Source organism: Pleurodeles waltl, chromosome 4_1 (assembly GCF_031143425.1).
Source record: "Pleurodeles waltl isolate 20211129_DDA chromosome 4_1, aPleWal1.hap1.20221129, whole genome shotgun sequence".
NCBI classification, from domain to species: Eukaryota; Metazoa; Chordata; class Amphibia; order Caudata; family Salamandridae; genus Pleurodeles; species Pleurodeles waltl.
The window spans coordinates 290,393,400-290,414,418 of NC_090442.1; the positions used below are offsets into that span (position 1 = coordinate 290,393,400).

At 44.2% G+C, this 21,019-nt stretch overlaps 1 protein-coding gene across 1 annotated transcript in view; it reads left to right on the plus strand.

Annotated features, from left to right (window-relative positions):
* Window positions 1-21,019, plus strand: part of POLR3B (RNA polymerase III subunit B) — a 776,005-nt gene that overhangs the window by 739,977 nt on the left and 15,009 nt on the right. The window contains exons 26-27 of the mRNA XM_069228350.1: window positions 11,408-11,521; window positions 15,217-15,390. Coding sequence (XP_069084451.1) covers window positions 11,408-11,521; window positions 15,217-15,390 — 288 coding nt within the window. The remainder of the gene's footprint in view (window positions 1-11,407; window positions 11,522-15,216; window positions 15,391-21,019) is intronic.

Below are 21,019 nucleotides of genomic sequence, written 5' to 3' on the forward strand. Positions count from 1 at the left end.
AACAAGGGCTGGGGCAGCGGTGACTCCTCCAAACACTTATTTGCCTGCGCTCCCCTGATAACACAATACCTGCTGGGGAATACTGAAGGATTTCCTTCCCCACTAAGAGGAAATCACCTCAGATCAAGGACTTTAGGAGTAGTTCAGCAGGGATGTTGCTTAGAATTCACAAAAATCAACACACCACCCTCATGCCATTTCCCTCAGGCCCTTTTTACAACTGAGGCCACCAAACCAGTACATCTTGTCGGGGCAGTTTCATATGACAACTGTACAGGACGTCTTACTCCTCTTAGGAGACTTTATGATGGTGTCAGATATGAAGGATGCCTACTTACATATTCCTATCCACGCTGCCCATGACCAGCACCTTTGGTTAGTAGTCATTGGACAACACTAGAAATTCAACATTCTACCTTTAGATACAGCTTCCAGGGTGTTCACAATGTGCCTGGCAGTGGTGGCCGCACACCTTGGTAGAGGCAGTATTTGTGTCTTTCCTTACCTTGACGTCAGGCTCATCAAAAGAGGAAGCAGACACCAGTGCCTAGCACACATTTGTACAGCTGTGACCCTACTCCACCGCCTAAACATAAAAACTCCCACCTCCATCCACAAAAATCTAGCCCTTCTTGGGCTCAGTGTTTAAATGCAGCTACAGAGAAAGTATATTTCATCTAGCAAAGGATAATGGCATCACAGCAGCTGCTGCCTCTTTTTTTCAGTCCACTGGTCCGATTGCTGGAAAAACTGTAATTAAGTTCTTGGCTATGAGGGGTTCCCGCATGACAATTGTCACGCACCAGACTACATGTGCATCTACTCCAACAGTGCCTCGCGAGGTAATGAGTGCAAGCAGAGGGTCATTTATTCACAACCTGGCTTTAGCTTTTTCTCCTATTGTCTTTTTGGTTGCAGTTTTCTGCACCAGTACACCCCTTTTCTAAATAATTGTGAGCTAATTAAAACATATCATCATAACCATCGGAAAGATCTACTGTTGATAAAAGCTCTCCACAGTGGTGAAATAGCAACAATATGTTGCTTGACTTTCTTAGATCCACTTCTAGCAAGTGACCACCACCACCAACCCATCACTGATGGGGTGGTTGCCCATCTCCACAGCATAATTGTGTAAGGTACCTGGACCCATCTCAGCATCAAGGTCAACACTCCAGCTACCTAGCACTGCTGACCATCCTCCTAGCCCTCAAAGCCTTTTTCAAGATTTTTCAGAGCAAGATGGGAACATTGAGACAGGAACATGAGGACCATATATTACAAGGAGAAGCGGGGGAGGGATACTCCCTCCACTCATCTGTCTGCGTTAGCACAGGGAATCTGGCAATAGAAAAACTCCAACACAATCCACTTGTTAGTGCAACCTCTGTTGGGAGGGAACAATGACTTTGCAGACCTGCTGGGCAGGAAGTATCATGAAGTCTGGCTAGGAACTCCACTCAAAGGTTCAACATGGGTAGCTCCAACGGTGGGGAACCCCAGCCATTGACCTCTTCACCACCCCAAAAAATGTCTAGGTTTCGCCTCGGGGTGCCCACATTCACAGTCCTTGGGCAATGCACTGTGGATGAACTGGTCAGGGATATTTACCTACGATTTTCTCCTCTTACTCATTAAATGTATGGTCCGGAAGATGAGGCAGTTGTCCATGACTCTTATCCTAGTAACGCCAACTTGAGCCAGACCGCTTTAGTATTCAGTGCTCCTGGAGGTGTCCATTAATCCGCACAAACAGCCCTGATCAGGCCAGACCTTCTCATCCAATATCACAGCCAAATCAGACATCCATATCCAAAGGAGCTCAACCTAACGACTGGTACCTGAGGGCTTGAAGCTTGGTTACCTTAAACTCCCTAATGAGTGTATGACGATATTATGTGTCCTTCTGCGTAGCGAGGTGGAAGAGATTTGTCCCTACTGCATCTCAAAGCAACAAGACCCCTCCTAAGTCAGTGTTCAAGATCTCATCTGCTACCTTTTGTACCTACAAAAGGCAGATCTTGCATATACCTTCAGATGTCTTCACCTGGCCACTGACGAGGCATACATACTGAACAGGGAACACTAATCTCTCCCCAAAACCCTATGTTTATGGGGCTCATGGAGGATTGTAACATGGTAATACCCCCAAGAACACCCCAGGTCCGTGTGTGGAACCTAAACATAGTTTTTACAAGGTTTATGGGTCCACCTTTTTATTAACTCCACTCTTTCAACTAACAGTCTGGAAACTGGCTTTTATTTTAGTAGCCATAACCTCCATCAGGTGAATCAGTGCAGCAAAATAATCACCCACGCCCTAGTCACTAGCCAGCTCGACTACGGCAACGCACTCTATGCTGGCACCACAACAAAGAACATCAGGAAACTACAACTCATCCAAAACGCCGCCTCAAGACTCGTCCTGATTCTCCCCCACCAAGAACACATCTCCCAACACCTGAGGACCCTTCATTGGCTCCCAGTAGAGAAGCAAATAAACTTGAAACTACTTACCCACACCTACAAGGGCCTGCACAATATCGAGCCGGCCTACCTGAACCATCACATCTCCTTCCATAATCCTGCCAGACACCTCCGCTCCGCCCAGCAGGTGCTAGCTACCGTCCCACGCATCTGGAAAACCATCGCTGGAGGAAGATCCTTCGCATACCATGCAGCAAAGAGCTGGAACAGCCTGCCTAGCACCTCAGACAAAGCCCATCTCTCACCATCTTCAGGAAGAACCTCAAAACATGGCTCTTCGAATGAGGCCCAGACCCACCACCAACACCTTGAGACCCCCTCGGGTGAGTAGTTGCGCTTTACAAAAGCTGATTGATTGATTGATTGACTGATTAATAGTGAGTTATAAACACTCACTAGTCAGCAACAATTCATTCAGGTGCACAAGGACAGAGTAGTCATTAGATCAAAACCAAAGTTCCTGCCCAGGGTAGTTTCACCTTTCCAAATTAACCAGACTGTTGAACTGCCATTATTCTTTCCACAACCAGATTCAGAAGCCAAAGGGTCATTACACATCTTAGACATCAATCAGGTGCTCATGTATTAAATTGACAGGTCTATGTCCTTCAGAAAAAAACAGCCAGCTCTTTGTAGCTTTTGCTGAAGCCAGTAAAGATCACCCCAATTTAAAGGCAGGCATTGCCAGGTGGTATGCTAAGCATAGCCAGGCTTGCTGTGCCAAAAACAAACGTACTCACCTATCTTCCAGGGCACACTCAACATGCAAAAAAGGAGGTGACCATGGCCTTTCTCTGTCGCATCCCATTAGCAGACATCTGCAAGGCAGCTACCTGGTTAACATCACACACCTTTACAGAGCACTGCTGTCAGGTCACTCTAGCCCATCCAGCTATGATTGGCCAAATAGTGTTAAAAACATTGTTTCAGTTCGCATCATCTGTACACTAGCTTTAGCTTAGGAGAATGCAGTTTTACATTTGATGCAGAGCATGTGCATCTATAACCAAACATGCTACAAAAGTAAAATATTGCCTTATCATATATTTGGTACCATTCTGCTCTCTCTTAGTGCTGACACACTTGTAGCTGCCTTGCTCCAATGCAGGCACCTTTGTTTCATGGCGCAAGGGTGCCTATGTTGTTGTCAGGATGTTTTTTGTGCAGAAAGTAACACCTTTCTGCTCAAAAACTATCCTTTGAGGCTATGTCCACCTTATATGTGTGAAACGGAATGCAGCACCCATGCAAAGAGGAAATAACGAGGAGAAATAAACATATTTCTCGTCATTGTGCCTGCCTCTGGTAGGTGCACCATTTTCATGCAAACCCATGTTTACATGTCTTTGTAAAAATGGGTTTGTGTCAAAATACATCGGTGAATGCACAGGAACACCCTTGCACCACCAATGTAATGCCTATCTGGCACGAGGTAACTCAAGGCAGCGCTATACACTGGATTGCATTACTTTTTTCTTTACATAGCCATTCAGATCAGTAATTTGTGTGGCTCTGTAAACCCCAAATAAGATATTGTATCAGGGCCGCAACAAAAAAAGTGATGCAACCCAGATGCAAAATCTTAGGAAATCTAGGCCTCAACATATACATAATATTTTTTTTTAACTCTGCCACAAAGAAATAGGCAACAAGAAGAAAGTAACAGTACATCTTTTCTGGCATAATTGGTTGCAAAGGCTGTACCTTATAGAGTTAAGACACCTGCTGCAGATATCTTTGTGTGCCCATGCGTCTAAGGGAATAATATGGTAAGATAACTCTTGTGATTAATGCATTTGCAGGAGAGATGTGTTTGTCTAGCCACAGTTTTGACTAAAAGTAGCATAGAGGGTTAATGTGTCTCCTGCAAAGCACTGTGTGTAACATCAAGAGGACTGATTTTTATCTTATGTGAGTAGGTAAGCGAGTTACTCCTTTGAAAAGGCAATCCTTAGTTACTTGCAGTCATAAATTGCAATCCTTCTACTATATCAAAGTGAGCTGTTAAGGATATATGACTCCTAAACCTTATAACCCCTATTGCCTTTTGTAACAATTCCTGTTCATTGACTTACACACTTGTATGATTTATTAATATAAAACAAATACAAAAATCGCTACTACAGAACGATACATCTGACATTCTGACATGCTTACAATCCATGCCATTCTCTTATATGTAGGGGTTGAACAAAGTTAAAAAGCTTGCCTCCAAATTGTACCTTAAGTACCTGTGAAGTGATAACAAGCTGGATTCCTTTGTTTTCCCTCCATTGCATTGGCATCGATGTGTGAAGCTCAGGTAGCTCCAAGGCTGATGGCCCCTTAACTTTGGCCTTAGTTTTGGGCTCAGCTGGAATATAAAGTGCAAAATCCTGCACTTTGCCGCTCTGAAAGGAAAGAAGACAACGTGCGGACGCTGCTGAATGTGTTCCCGTGTCGGAAAATTACACCAGGACAAGTTCAACCTATTTCAGTGGGATCCAGCTTCTTTTCAGGGAGAACGGTGTCCACCCAGTAAAAATAGTGTCTGGGTGCCATCTGCATGTGTGTGTGCCCCCAACTTATTCCCTGTAAACACCCCTCTGTAGGGCAGTCAGCGAGAGCCATGGGCCCCTCATCCCAGAAAACTGTCAGCAGGGTTATTTCTGTGCTCCTGAAACCATTTGTAATTGTAAAAGGTATTTTAAAGGATGCAGAATAAGTCAGGATAAAATAATCATATTATATGGGGCACCTCTACCCAGTATAGAAAAAGGTAAATATTGCCAATGTTAAGTATGCTTTTTGAACTGAGTCAAGATTTTAATCAGTTTGCGATGGATAGTGTGGATCTTAAGTTATGACAAATATTCCCAAGTAGCTGCGGTTCATGGTATCACAGGGTACAAAATAGACTTGTAGCAATAAATCCTGAGTCCAAATGATCTACCATAGATTCGAAGTTTGTCCAGTAACGTATTAAAGGTGCTGTGAGTGGTTGTAACATGTGACTCCCCTAAATTTACTGTGACCACTGGAAAAATAAAGTAGTTTGATGCAGGCCAAGAATCTTGGTCCCACACGAGTCCTTGCCTTCACTGCCAACATAAAATCCCATTCTATAAAATCAAGTCTTTCGCTCCGTTAGTGGAAAGGGATCGCTAATGATTCATTTGTCGTACTGGCATATACCATGGCGTTAAAAAGTAATCTCATGTTGTGTCTTGTCAACCTTTGTGGCATAAAGCTGATTGATCAGGATGAATGAAGATGTGGATGACCTTAGAGAGTTAATTAGCCAGTACCTTTGAGATTACCTCACATGCTACTCTCAGCAACAATGTTGGCTTGTATGAGGAACCTTGAGCTTCAGGTTTATCCAACGTATGTATTACTGTAAACTTTTCTGACCTCTGGCCTAAGCAGACTATCCCTGTCTGTGCCGCATTCTGTTGCATGTTCAGTATGTGCCTAGTGATCTTTTCTTTTCAGAATTTTAAAAAAATATTTCCATTGAGAAATTGTTGGGCCCGGAGCCCTTCCACTCTGCCTTACTGACTCTTGCTCTTCTGGTGACCTCTCAAACTCCAAGGTTATTGCCTCGTCAAGTGAAAGTGTCCGCACCACAAATTCCACTACTAGCATACTGACTTCAGGCTTTGCAACATCATGGCTGGATTTCAAGAGATTTAAGACCGTTTTTAAACACCTTGCCCCTTCAAGTCTTTCACCTCCTGCACCCATCATTCCTCGCTCTTTGACTCCGTGTTCCTGATTGCTTTTCTGCCTTATTGCCCACCTCTTGAAGACGTCTTTGTATGCTAATGAACTTTTTCTTGGTCTGAGATTCATTATCCATCAAGACCCACAGCTCCTCTTTTAGTATTAATAGATTCCATATACAGCCAGGATCTCCTAGGGCCCCCATTGACCACTATGTCACCAGTATAGACTCCTTCAGACTTCTCAATGTACGGGTCCCCTCCCTTCTTTTCCAATGAGTGCCAGTATAGAATTTCCCTTCAGCGCCTACTGCTAGGCCTCCCAGATGTGCCCCTAAATGCAACCAGGCCCATGTCTCACAGAAAATAATCTGTTGTAGGTGACAATTTTTTCAGTATATTCTCCTCTTTCATTTCCCAGGCATTACCTATTCTAGTAGATATATGTGCCTTCAATTTTATTGCTAAATGAGAGTGGGAAACAACTTACCAGAAAGGATGCACCCCAAAATACATGTTCCAGAGAGTGAGGAGTGATAAAGTAATCCAGCCTTGTTTGTGAACCATGCCCATCTGTGAAAAAGTAAAACTGTGTTGTCTCCATGTTTTGCCATCTCCACAGATCCACCAACCCATTTCCTCCATGGTATCTACCAGCAGAGTCTAAACCTCTGGCCTTCCAATACCTCGACCAGATAGTCTCCCCTAAATCATAATCCATAACCATGTTCATTCCCCAGTCTAGATGCGGTGAACCTGAGGAATCCGTGTCAGCATGGCATTGATCTGTTTTAAAGCTATGGCTTGTAGTTTTGGTGACAGGTAGACTGATATTAACACAATCAGCTCATTATTCCATGAACCCAGACCTGCAGGATAACACCCGTGCAAGTCCATTCAGATTTACAGTACCACAAAGCGCAGAGATATTTTCCTTAAGACTGGTGTGTCCCTTAATGTACAAAATGTCAGTATCTTGTCATTCGAATGTGGTGACAATTATTCTGTGCTAGGTGTATTTCTGAAGTACTTTCTATGTCTATCCCAGGTCTAATAAGTGCTTGAACCACAACCCACTGTTTGAGCTTGTTTCACAAGCCCTTGACATTGCAGATCACTATTTTTAGGAAACGTTTACTCATTCCCATGGGGCTATTTCTATATTTTCGTCTCTCTGAGTCATCCCACAAAGTCTCCAAACATTTCAACTTATAATGCACATCATGACCCAAGTGAGCAACTTAAAAACACATCAGACACAGCATATTCCACAAGTCCTTCTGATGCTGAGCTGTGAACTACCCACTTCCCCAACATTGTAACCTCCAGTGCAGAAGTAACACATTTCACTCGCTATGGGGTAATGTCGCAAAGAGAAATGTGAATGAAATATGGCCCTTTGTTCAAGCCCGTTCTCCCCACATCCCCAGTAGGAATTCACTTTGTCGCCCCATAGCCACTTTTTTATAACATGCATATATTACCCATTGATTATTGAACTTGGATCCCACCATAGTAAAGGACCTATTTTTGGCATCCGCCCGAAAGAGTACCCCTTCCAAACAGGTGGAGGCAGAAGCCACAAACCACATCCATCATGTGTCCTACTCACCAGCCCTACCCCTCCTTATGTGTCCAACTGTGCCTTCATCTAATCATCTTCGAGCCATCTGACACTTGTTTCTTGCTCACAGTCCAAGACGGGTTCTTCTCCTTCTTCAAATGATTTGTTCCCTCTCCTCTTGTCCATTCCTCACCTGTTTTGTTGGTAGACCCGGAACAGTATTTTACCTTCCTGTCTTATAGAAAGCCTGCAACCAGTTCCACACTGCATCAGGTGGGTATGAGTGCCAGGCTATCACATACAGCAGAACAGTCTTTCTGGAAAAATATGTATTTCACTGCTCTGCGTCTCAGGTCTCTGTACAGCCTGAGTGAAATCAAGAAAGGAGGATTTTAGCACTGTTATAGGTCATAGGCCCCTGTAGTTTCCTTCCTGTAGGATTGCATCTTTCTCCCTCTTCTAGCCATCCATCACAGGGGTCTATACTCCCTGGAATCTATGTGAGCCCCAGCCCTTCTTTAGACTCTGCTCCTCCTGTAGAGTTGTCACTCAGGTTCAGCATAATGATACCATGCAAAAGAGGACTCAGCCCTCATTCTTACCTTTGTGCGGGTGCCTCTGTGGCCTTTTCATAGTCCTTGGGCCTTTGCATCACCATGCTCTATATCACCCAGATTTTTGTCTGCTCCTCTGCCCAACACCTTCCTCTTTAAAATTATTTGCAGTTCATCCGCGATCATGTGTCCATCATGGAAGCCTTATTCTCTTGGGCTGTCTGGCACCGGAGGCCACTCGCTGAAACCACCCTTCCTGCAGCAGCTTGGCCCAGCCACTCACCGCAGCTCAGAACCAAGATGGTGGCATGACACAAGGGAGACTATGTCCTCTGACTCTGTCCCTGCTCAGGTGCAGCTTGGTCTCCTCACCACCTTCCCCTGCTGCCCAGTTGTCCAGGTGAGTTCAGAAGTAAGGTGGACCAGTATCTTTGCCAGTACTAAAATATAGAAGGGAATTGGGAATTAGGCCTTAAGCTCCCTTTAGGCTCTCTTATGCAGCTGCCATTCACATCGGTTTTGTAGCCACGACCCGCTGCTAAATGAGCTTATCTGATAGAGACTTCTAGTTGCAGATTCCTTACCTTAGAATTTCCCCCAGGCATCAAACTGGATCCAGAGATTTTTCTTCGAGCAGTACCCCTGTACGCTGTTAGGTGGCATCGGTCGACTCCGGGGGCGTCGTTGTCATCGTGGTCACCATGATGACGTTATGGTCGTATATAGGCACCACCCAGGTGCACTGACGTCAGTTCTTTTCTTTCCACAGGCCTACTGGCAGATCTGGAGAAGAGCTACCATAACCATTTTTTATCTAACTGTGAAACTTTCGTCAATTCGTTTTTGACGAGTTTTGGATGTGTCGAGGGATGTCTCGGAAGCCCGGATTCAAGCCCTGTAAATCCTGTCACCGAATTATGTCGGTGACGGATCTGCACCTCGTGTGCTTCTGGTGTCCGACCACGACCTGAAGTTGTGCTCCGAGTGTCGGGCCATGAACCTGAAGGCTTTGAGGGAGCTCATTGCGGGCCGACACTCGACTCCACATCGTTCTTGTTCAAGAGGAAGGTCAGGAACCGGTCACGGAGTCATCACCACTCTTCGTCGTCCAAGTCATCGGACATTTGAGTAAGAAGAAGAAGCGCCCTTTTGCTCGCACGTGACGCGGGAAGAGAATCAAGTTCCAAGTCAACAGCTTTGGCCCCGACTCCGGATGGCACCTCAGGACCCGCTTCCAGATCTGTTCAGACGCCAGTCGTGCCAACGCGACCTTCCCCAGCGTTATCCACCTGAACCTGTCCAGTCTCCTCCTCCTCCTTGCGTGGAGATTGAGCGGTGGCAATTGACGGCTTATGACCTTCCACCCGAAGTCTAATGTCATTTTGGCAGGCAGACGTAATTCCACCAAAACGGTATATGCCTGTCATTGAAATAAATTTGTGGCATGGTGTATCAACAAGTCTGTTGATACCCTCTCTGCACCTCTCTCAGAGGTTCTCTTTATTCTCTCTCTTGCCCAGCAGGGCTCTGCTCTGTGCACCCTCAAGGGATATTTGTCCGCCACCTATGCCTTCTTAAGGCTAACAGACCAACCTTCTCTATTCAAATCTCCCATTGTTGGGCGGTTTCTTAAAGGCCTCACACATATGTTCCCTCTTGTCCCGTTTATAATGCCTCAGTGGGATTTGAACTTGGTCCTCGCATACCTCATGTGTGCTCCTTTCGAGCAGCTCCACAACTGTCCTTTACACCTCGTGACCCTTAAGACTGCCTTCTTGATTGCCATCACCTCTGCTCGCAGAGTGAGTGACCTTCAGGCTCTCTATTCGAAGCCACCATTCCTAGCAGTGCATCCTGACAAAGTGGTGCTTTGTACCAGGGTTTCCCTTCTTCCCAAAGTGGTGACACCTTTTCACATTCAATCTATCACCTTGCCTACTTTTTACACACCCTCACATCCCTCTCATGATGAGGAGAGACTCCACCGTCTGGATCCAAAAAGAGCATTGGCGTTCTACCTAGACCTTACCAAAGATTTGCGGGTGGACGATCAACTCTTTGTGGGTTATGTGGGTGAAAAGAAAGGGAAGGCGGTTAAGAAGAGGACCATCTTGCGAAGGGTAGTCTTCTGCATCAAGTTGTGCAACACTTTGGCAATAAAGCAACCCCCTGAGGGTTTACGTGCTCATTCAACCAGAGCAACTGCTGCTTCCACAGCGTCAGCCCGCAGAGTTCCAGTCCTGGATTTCTACCAGGCGGCAACATGGGCGTCTTTACATGCATTCACCAAGCATTACTGCCTGGACAGTCCGGTCCGCAGAGACATCTACTTTGGCCGTTCGTCCTGCAGAACATTTTGGTGTGATCTTGGTTCGCAGCCCACCACAGGGAATGGTATTGCTCAGATATCTATTCTAAGGTAAGGAATCTGCAACTAGAATATGTCTGTACCAGATATATCGTTAACGAAGGTCAGTAACTTGTACACTTTTTTTTAATCCCGGCCACTGCTGCATCACGTCTACATTATGCTTTAGTTGGAATCAGTTCATGCTATTCCTGGTTCCCAAAGGCCTCTATTATTTTGACCTCTATGACTAAACTCAAGCTGGCACTTTTGGATGAAGTGTTTCTTAACTCCTGTTCCTTAAACTGATGCTTCGCAAATATGCATGTGTGACATATGAAAAAAGAAATACCTGTTGATCTCTCTTTCCGTACGTTTGTACTTCACCCACTTTGGCATTTTCTATTTTAGGTGTTTTTAAAAATGTTTTGTAGTTCAACTTTAATATCCTCATGGACTGTCTTTGTCATTTAAAACAGATGGCATTAAAGCAAATTTGTTCTAACATCAAATCGAGCTCTGTATTAAATGAACTTGGTGTGCCATTTTGCGTGAGAGATGGGAAATTGGTGGAAGCAGTAAAGAAAAACCAAGACTTTGTTCACCCTGTTCATTATGAGGTACATGAACCATGAGGAACATATAGGGAGAGGAATGTGTACTTTCATTGCAGGAAATTCTAATAGGGTGGCTGTCTTTAGTAATTGTGATATATAAATAGTGAAATCCTCCTGTTGCTTGTTTCCATTAGAGAACCTTTGGAAGCCTACATCTATTTTGGACCTGTTTACTATCAAAAGCTGAAGCACATGGTGCTAGACAAGATGCATGCCAGAGCTCGGGGACCTAGAGCAGTACTAACCAGGTACAGAATACTTTTTAATACTTTTTTAAGGTATTGATACATGCCAAAATGCATACATTTTTTCTGACTGATAGAGAAAACGTAATGACCATCGCACATTGTTATTGTATTGAATGGTATTTTCCCCAGTAAGAAGCTTTTGCCTGCTTTACAGCCAGGTATGATTGATCAGCACAGTTTGAATAGGTGCCAAGGAACAAACATTATTCACTTGGGTGTCAAAAGACCTCCATCAGGCACAGAGTCAGTCAGTCAGTCTTTCTCATGCAGATCATTCTTTAAAAATAAAAGCTTCTACCTGTCCATTTACAGTCTCCAATTCTAGCATGAACAGGTTAAATGATCCTGTGGATCCATGGGGAAACTATCACGCTCATTTAAAAAAAAAAAAAACTATCCTGGTTGATGACTTAAATGTTGGTCCTTTCGGTGCCAGCATCGAATTTAGGTTTCTATGAGTATGAAAAGTTACAGGATTTTTGCCATTTCTGTACTGGAAGGTCTAGCTTCTAGGAAAGAACATTAGGACAACACTGATTAGGCAAATACAAGGCACACCACCTTGGCCTTTCACCTTCACCCACGTCATTGTAGCCCTCTTGTCTATTTTTGACTCACTGCTGGTCCTTTCCCAGGTGATGATGCATAGTTGAGCAGTGGAAATATTTTCCCAGACCTGGGCTTGCAAACGTCACCCTCTGTTTCGTAGCTTCAGATTGTGCCTTGATCTTCTGTGCTTTTTATCACTTTTCTGCCTTTTGCCACCAGTTCCTTAAGCCCCACACTGAGCTACCTCAGCAGTTTCCAGGCAATGGCAGCAACAAGCTTGAAAAGTCATACATTCTGACAGCAGTATTCTGACTAAACCAGAATATTATATGTGTTTTCCATCTGTAGAATTTGTCAGACTTTCTTCCAAACTGGACCTCGGATTAGCCTATTCTTTACAGCGCAGCCACAGTAGATGCATAAGTGTCCGCAGCAGGGCCTTTGCATGATAATAAGATGTTCATATATGTTAATATTGTTCCTCATACTGTTAAGTAGGAGGTGTTTCACTTTTATTGTTGAAAAATTTAACAGTTTCAGTCTGGCACATCACAAAAGGTTTCATAAAAGAAATAAGCATGGGAAAGAAGTTTGAGTCCCGAGGTGATTGCCACTTCTTTAAGTCTCTGGGCTGCTCTGCTCTCCGGCCTTGCTAAGGTGGCAGATCCTAGTGATGTTTCCTGCTCATCTCTGATGGTAGGCGGATGCGGTGGCCCATCAGGAGATTATCCATGACTTGCCAGGACACTCCTGGAACTGAGTAATCTGGGACCATGATTGCAGTGTATGATCAGGAGAGTAGGGGTGGCCTGTGTTCTCTGGCATAGGTTTTGCAATTAGATGGGGGGAAACTCTTGTAAGAGTAATGGGGGGTAGGGAGTGCCTCACCTGACACTTCTGATAGAGTTTATGGGGCAGATGAAAGGTCAGTAATCCTCTACTGATATAAACAAAGCCCCCACTGTAAACTTTTGAGCCAGAGGTGAAACCATTATCATTGCTAAAACTCATCTTAATTTTCATTCCATTTGCAGACTTGTTGAGAGATTTTGAGTTAATCTGTGCTCATATTGCAGTACATAAGTCAGTGTCAAGTTAGATTCATCCCTATGATAAAGAATTTGGAAAAAAGAAAAAAAAACTATTTACTAAAGAATGCCCAATAGATACATAAGAAAAGAGGAAAGTAATATCGTCAGTTTTGTATTTCTCAACATTATGTTTAAAAGGTTTGCCTCCAGCTACTTAATGGAATATCTGAGTAAGATAACACCAGGAGGCTAACTGGGGTAACAGGGCTGTGACACCAGGCTGAGACTCTAATACACAGTTCTATTTTGTACTAAAGCCACAGTGTTTTCCCCTCCATTGATGCCACTAACCCATAATCCCGACTTTATGCTAGGCATTGAAGACACAGGGTTTAGTAAGTGGACCACCATGATCATCATCGCATGAATGATCTGCTTTAGATGGTTGGTATTTGATTTACTCAACAGGCAACGGGTATTGAGATGTTTTACCTCACACGCACAGACAAATACCACTTGACTCATCTATTACACTAGGTAGGAACAAGATCTTTAAAGGAAGCAGTAGATGGAGGCAAACTAAAATGGAGTCAGTGTTTTTTCAATAGACAATTAAAAAGGGATCTCTGGCTTCTACAACCAGATAAATAACTTGTGAACAAACCAAAAGCATAAAATGTCCAGCTAGGAAAGGGTATTAACTTTGGAAATTCCACAGGTGTCTGGACCACTATATGGACTAGGGTGGTGAAATTGTCTGGTTTCACTTAACACAAAGAAAACACTTAGAAAATATTAACAAGGTGTTATTTGACATCGTCAAGACTGAGGGCAATGTTCGGTTGCTTATTTTGGGCAGAATCAGAATAAAAGACTAGATTCCCTCTGTGTTTTACTGAGCGATGTATATAATTCTTTGCACCACCTGTGTACAGGTGGTATGACTTTGAAGGATTCCAGCAGACCTCAGTTGGGTCTTAAATAAATGTTAAATAGATCGTGTGGTAAGACTCAATTATTCACCATTTCGCAAAAACGTGGTGTCTGCGGGCTTTAGACAGTCGATTTCTCTAAAAAGTACTTGAATGATGAGAGAGGAATGCTAATAGTCACAAATGTGCAGCTCCACATCCTTACGTCCTTGCGTTTATGATACGTTTGACAGCATATACCATCCCTCCACTTGGCCAGGGAAGATAATTAGGGTCATAATCGATGAAGAATGTCAGACTTTTTTTAAACATTCTTCTATATTGCTCCTTGATTATGTTGTTCTCAGGGAAAAGGAGGTATTCAAAATGAAAGACGGAGACAAGACAAAATACAACAGCACACAACAGCCTGCTAGGACAGGCAGAAATTATGTTTTTATCCAGCAATTCAGTGATTTGTCTTACTACTGTGGATGTGGGTTTAGGCACCTATCTGAGCCACGCCACAAGGGCCTTTAACCCCAGTTGGCACTTCTGGAGTATTATCAGTCATTGCAGGCTTAAAAACAGAAAGATTAAGAGAGAACACAAGTTGCTTGGGTTTTAAAGCGCCGTCCTGTTAGTCCAGGGCTGGTCATGGAGAGATATAAATGTATCGTAACAGTCTTACGGACAAGTTGTTAGATTCTGACGGCCCAATAATGGGTTGGTCGATAGGATGTGTAAACACCAAAACCGTGCAGAAACACCCTGCCACCACTATTCAGTTACAAATGAATTCGCTCAGATTGGGAAATAACAATGCAAACACATTACACATAGAATTTCCCTATTCCATGGGGATTAATTCTCATTTCTATTTTCTGCTTCAGTAAATATTAAACATCTGCCTCATCTTTAAGCAAACAAAAAAAGTTGGCAGATTGATGCTACGGGTGAGTTGAAAAAAAATAAAAAACAACTGAAACTTACTTAAACAGGGACTTGGATTTTGATTTACCACCTTACAATGGAAAGTTTTTCTATAATATTAGCCCACAATTCTATCTTTCTGCAGTATTAAAGCTGGATCAATGCAGGATATATCTTCCAAAGAATCACATGTAGCCCAGTTTAACACAGCTAATAAGCACCTTAAAAACATGACCGCAGCTAAAACTAGCTTTATTTGTTTGTTCTGAAGGCAGCCTACTGAAGGTCGCTCCCGGGATGGAGGATTGCGACTCGGAGAAATGGAACGGGACTGCTTGATAGGCTATGGAGCAAGTATGCTTCTGCTGGAGAGGTTGATGATTTCCAGCGATGCTTTTGAAGTTGATGTCTGCGGTCAGTGTGGGCTACTGGGATACTCCGGATGGTAAGCATGAACCTGTACATCTATGCTGTTCCCAAAATATGCTGTATTCCTTGCTGCCCTGACATAGCCCTTTATCAGTAATTTTACGTCAGAGTACCAGCTGGTCCTGTAAATTCTCATTTGAAAATGCCACTTTTAATGAGGGCAAGCTCTTACATTTGGTTGTGGTTGGAAGGGAGACTAATATATTTTCCAGTACAAGCTAACAGATCAGTAGCTATCGCCACCATCAATGACGGCTGCATATGGAAAATCCAAGAGGGACTTGCCTGTCCACCTCCCAGGTCCTCCTAATCCTCCCCAGTTGGCAGGTGGGTGCAGTAGCAAAAGGGCTTGACCTGAGGGCCTTTGCTTCATTTCTTCATGTCACATCTATCTTAGGATCTTAACCAGTTTTTCCAGCTTAGAGAACACCGCCTCCTCCACCCACATCGACATAGCTGAGGTTTGGGAAGTGGGGTGGTGACTGCTGAAAACCTAAGACTTTACTATCCCCACCTCGTGATCTACAGCTGTTTGTGCTGAGAAAGGGAATGGGGTCTGAAGGCCATAGAAAGCTCCTCTCATCCTTCTCTTACCATTCCTATATTGCATCAGTAAAGCAGAAGATTGAAAAAGCACCGGGAAGGAGGCGCACAACGAGGAGTTGCTCTTAACCATTTGATTTCCTGCTGCCTACTCACCTGATGCAGGGTGAGCTGGCGCAGAAGGGAGAGGTGTCAGGTAAGATAATGAAACTGGGAGAGAGAGTGTGTGGGACAGAGGCAGAAAAAAAGAGACCGTAACAGACACCTTTCGAAAGGTCACAGTTAAAGATCAATGCCACAGAGAGAAAAGAGAGGAAGAGCAAGAGGTAAAAACCCTGAAGATATGAGAGTGCGACACCTTGAAAGCACACAAGGGTGTGAGATGGAGATGAAAACCAGAGGGGGGAGAGAGAGAGAGGGAGAGAGAGAGAGAGAGAGAGAGAGAGAGAGAGAGAGAGAGAGAGAGAGAGCGCGAGCAAGAGATTGACACTGCGAGGTGTGCGAAAAAGAACAAGCTTGAATTACCAGAGGCACAGATGTGTGTGATGAAGCTCAAAGGAACAACCGGCGTAAACCATACATAGAGACTGTGATAGAGAGATGTGTCAGAGAGGAAGAGATTTACAGACAGTGAGGTGTATGGGATAATGTAACTCATGCCATACATTATAAGAGTATTACAAGTCACCCAGGAGTTCCATAACCGTATAAAAGAACAAGGTTGTGTCGTGTATTGAACATCCCAGTAGTGTTACGGCCTTTTTTGTACTGTGTTAAATTTTGGCTGAATTAAATAACTTGTCTTTCCAATAAGAAAAATGCTGTGCTACGTGTGCCTATTGGGTTGCTTGTCATGTTTGGGTTCTGAGTTTCTACTCCCCCCACGGAACCTCCCTGAGATTGTCTGAATTGCCCCTTTGCTACCCTTTAGCTCTAGTTAAGTAGGTGTATACTTGGTGCAGTTTGGACAGTCGTAGTAGAATCGGTATCAGGACATCAGTGGTGTTAGACCTGTCAGCCTTACGGGAGACTTCCCCCAAATGTTTTGCTCTCCTCCTCCATTTGTTGCTGCCCCTGCTGACCAGTGGTTAAGTGCATGTTGTCACTCTTTAAAACTCTTTAAAACATGGCCACATTGGCTTATCCCGACTTGGCATATTTGATTAACTTAATTCCCTAGAAAAGTGGTAGTACATGTACCCACAGCCTTAAAATACTACTAGTGGGCCTGCAGAACTGATTGTGCCACTCACTTAAGTAGCACTTTAACCATAGCCATTGCAGCCTGTGTGTGCAGTTTTAAACTGCCATTTTGACCTACCAACAAATATACCTATTGCCAGGCCCAAACCTTCCTTTTTTAATACATATAAGTCACCCCTAGGATAGCTCAGAAGGTAGGGTGCGGTTATCTAAAAAGTAGGACATGTAATTTTAAGTTTTGCATGTCCTTTCACTACTACAGGGCCTACCTCTTCCATGGGATAACATTGGAGTTACCTTATTACATTTAATAAGCTGTGGTTTCCAAATGGGAACAGGTAAGCAGTTTATGTTTGGTGTCTTTGAAATTGTTATGAAAAATCTGATTATAGATTACAGTTTTGAAAATGCTACTTTTAGAAAGTTGGCATTTTTCTGCATTAGCCATTTAGTGCCTGTAGCCAGTTCCTCAGACATAATGCTCGGGGTCGCTGACATTTGGGCTTTGTGTATTCCTCCTAGGCAGCCCCAAACAGTAGAGAGCTTTGGTGTGCCTGGATGGGCCATCACTGGCAGGATGGAAGGGCAGAGCTTGACACAGCCCTACTTACACTTGAATTGAATGTGACCTACCTCAGCACAAATAGCTGCTGCGTACCCTCTGTAGTTAAGTCTCGAGCCAGGACAGGGAAGGCAGGATGTCTGGGCACTTCAAAGGAAAACCTTTGGAAGCTTCTTCCACCTACCAGAGTAAGGGCACCACGTATGAATATTGGACCTCGGACGCTACCTCTTCAGTACACTTATGGACTTGTGGATACTCGTGTCAGGAAGAGGTACTGCTGTGCTGCTGAAAGGACTGCCACTCTGCTTGACTGCTGCTCTGAAGGAACTGCTGACCTCTTAACTGAGTGAAAAGCACTGGACTGCATCTGTTGAACCCAGGACCCCAAAGTGACTCCAAGGGTTAGTTCACTGGCCTCCTCACTAGAGGCTGAGGAACAGAATTCTCCAACAACCTTAAGCCCAGCACCTGAGCTCTGCCATCCGTGAGTCCTACCTTGCAAAGTGGTGCCACCCCTGTCCCGGACCCTTGGAAGTGGGCCCGAAGGTGCTCTTCCAGCCCATCTGTGGAACCAGCAGAACGGATGCATCTCCTCTGCTCCACGGCATAACCCATAGCAGAACTGACCTGTTGCCTCTGCTGCAAGAGTTCTCCTGACGCAAAAGACTAAGCATTGACCCCCACAGCCACATCGGAACCGCCGCCTGTGCGTACCTTTCCCGAAGCATGTTCTCACAACCAATACCTCAAATGCCTGAGCTGCACAATACATCCGCGACACTGTATTAACATCACAAGCCATCGGCGATGGGATCCTCAGTGACGCAGGACCTCTCATCACAGTTCCGCAGCACCTCTCATCACAGTTCCGCAGCACCTCTGAACTGATGTATCACCTCGGCTGCACAAGGCATTGTCAGCGCAGACCCTCACAACGGTCCGCAGCCAGCACCTATCTGGGTCCCTATAGCCGGCCAGCTCCATTACGGTCGAACTGTACTGGTGACATTGTCCCAGTCCGGCATGACCAGATACCCACAATTGTGCTTGATGTCACTATTTTCACTGAAATATTAAATCTACATATCTCTGGTTCTAGGGTTTGGATTTTTGTTGTTTGGACTTGTTTTATGTATTAAAAATTACTCTATTTTTTATTTGATAAGGGATCCTTTCATGGTGTGTTTTCACTGTGTTACTGTTTGAAGTGTTGGAAAAATACACATTGCCTCTGAGTTAAGTCTGACTGTTCTGTGCCAAGCTACCCGAGGGCTGAGCACAGGTTAATTCAGGGTTTGCTTGTGACTTCACCCATAAAAAAGATTGTGGTTCCTGCATGAGTAGAGTTTCACCCCCCTCCACCAGTAGCCCAGTGACACCTAACCCCAAGGTTTTTGGCCCAGTAACCTGTGAGTGCTCTGTGGGTACCCAAACAGGTTCGGACTCAGGTTCTTGTTCAGAAAACATCAAGTCTGTTCTTACTGAGTTGTACAATTGTTTTACCATTGTTATTTGATTTCAAGACACTCACAGTGTAGTGTGGTTCCCGAGCCTTGAATAATCACTATTATTGTGGACTATCACATCTGTGCTTCATTTAATCCATTAAATGTGATATGATGTTCAGTCCCACACTTAGCTGGCTGCCTTCAAATTTGATTAACTTTGAGAGTACCTCTTTCTAAAAAATACTAAACATTGGCCCAGAATTTCTAAATGTATTGTAATAATTGTGCAGTCTCAACTTATCCTATGTCCTTTTGTAGTGCAATGTGTATGTTACTTTGTCTTTGAGTGAAGGATACTTTTTTTCTCTATATTGTCCTTTTCCTTCAGCTCAGGCAAATATCAGATGTACACGGATGACTCCCATGCACAGCTTCATACTTAAATACTGAATAACACAGTTGTGATATGCCAGTCCACCATTGTCTGGGCTTGTTCAGTGTTCAGGCAGCTATGCCCTGACACTGGGATAATTGTTGTCCAAAACAAAATTGGTGAAGCATTTGAAACATGGACACTTGTGCAGCCACAACTTGCTTAGTTCTTGGTGCCCATCACTTCTGTATGTTTTGCAATCCTCATTTCATTGCCTACCTCTTATGCTCGTCTGAACTTTGGTACCTTTGCCAGTACTTTTTCCACTCACTTCTTGCACAGCCCGTGGGGGTATCTGAGGATGTGGACCATTTGTAGGGCATTTGCTTGGACTTCCTGGGATATCTTTTGGAGGCATACACAGGATCCTCTTTCTAAGGTCCTCAAAACACTGTCTTACCATTGCCAATGCTTCCTTCACTCAAGGCATTTTCCCAGATGCTGTCAAAACAAGCCAGATACCATGTCTACTGAAGAAACCTACAGTGGACCACAGTGACTTCACAAGCTACTAGCCTACCACTCACCTACCATTCATCTGCAAGATCAATAAAAAAGCAGTCTATGTTCAACTCCAAGATCAGTAGTACCAATTCGAACAATCTCCTGCACGACTACCAGTATGGCTTCAGCTCACAGTTTAGCAGACCTCCACTTTACAGATTGTAGATGATGCCCCTGTGACCACTCGGGAAGATGAACCCTGCCTCCTGATATTACTGGATCTCTCAGCAGCCCTTGACAGAATTGATCATCCCATCCTCTTGCGCACCTTGGAGCCTTGATCTATAATTTACCGACAATGTCTTCCACTTGTTTTCCTCCTACCTTTCCAATAGCACCAGTTTGTGCTCATGGACACCTACAAGTCACAAAACAATCCAGTCACCTGAGGAGTTCACCAGGATTCCATAATGTCATCTTCAACCTTTACATGAAGCTGCTTGGTGCATCCCTCACAGATAACAGCATCAGGAGTCACCAATATGGTGATGATACACAAATTTACTTGAAAGTCTCACCTGCTTCTGACTTCCAATGCCTCAAGCACAACTTGCACTTTATTCAGATTCTGAATATCCAGCGCCTACCTGAAGCTCAGCCCAACCAAGACGGAATTCCTGTTATTTTTCAAGAACAGGAAACAGTACACACCTGGCCCAATGAAATGAACCTTGACTGTTTCGAACCCAAACTTTCACTGAATGCTAAGTTACAGAGATTCTAATTGGACACCAACCAATCAGACTCCACACTGTTAAACTTAATGGCATTCTACATGCTGCAGCACTTCTCACCCAGGTCTTGAAGAAATATGATTCCATCACCCGCATCCTGATGGAACTTCATTGGCTCACTTTACCTCATCACACCATCTTCAAAACCAGTTACATTATTTACAGAGCCATTACTACCAGAACCCATGTTTATCTTGCAGACATGCTGTGAGAAA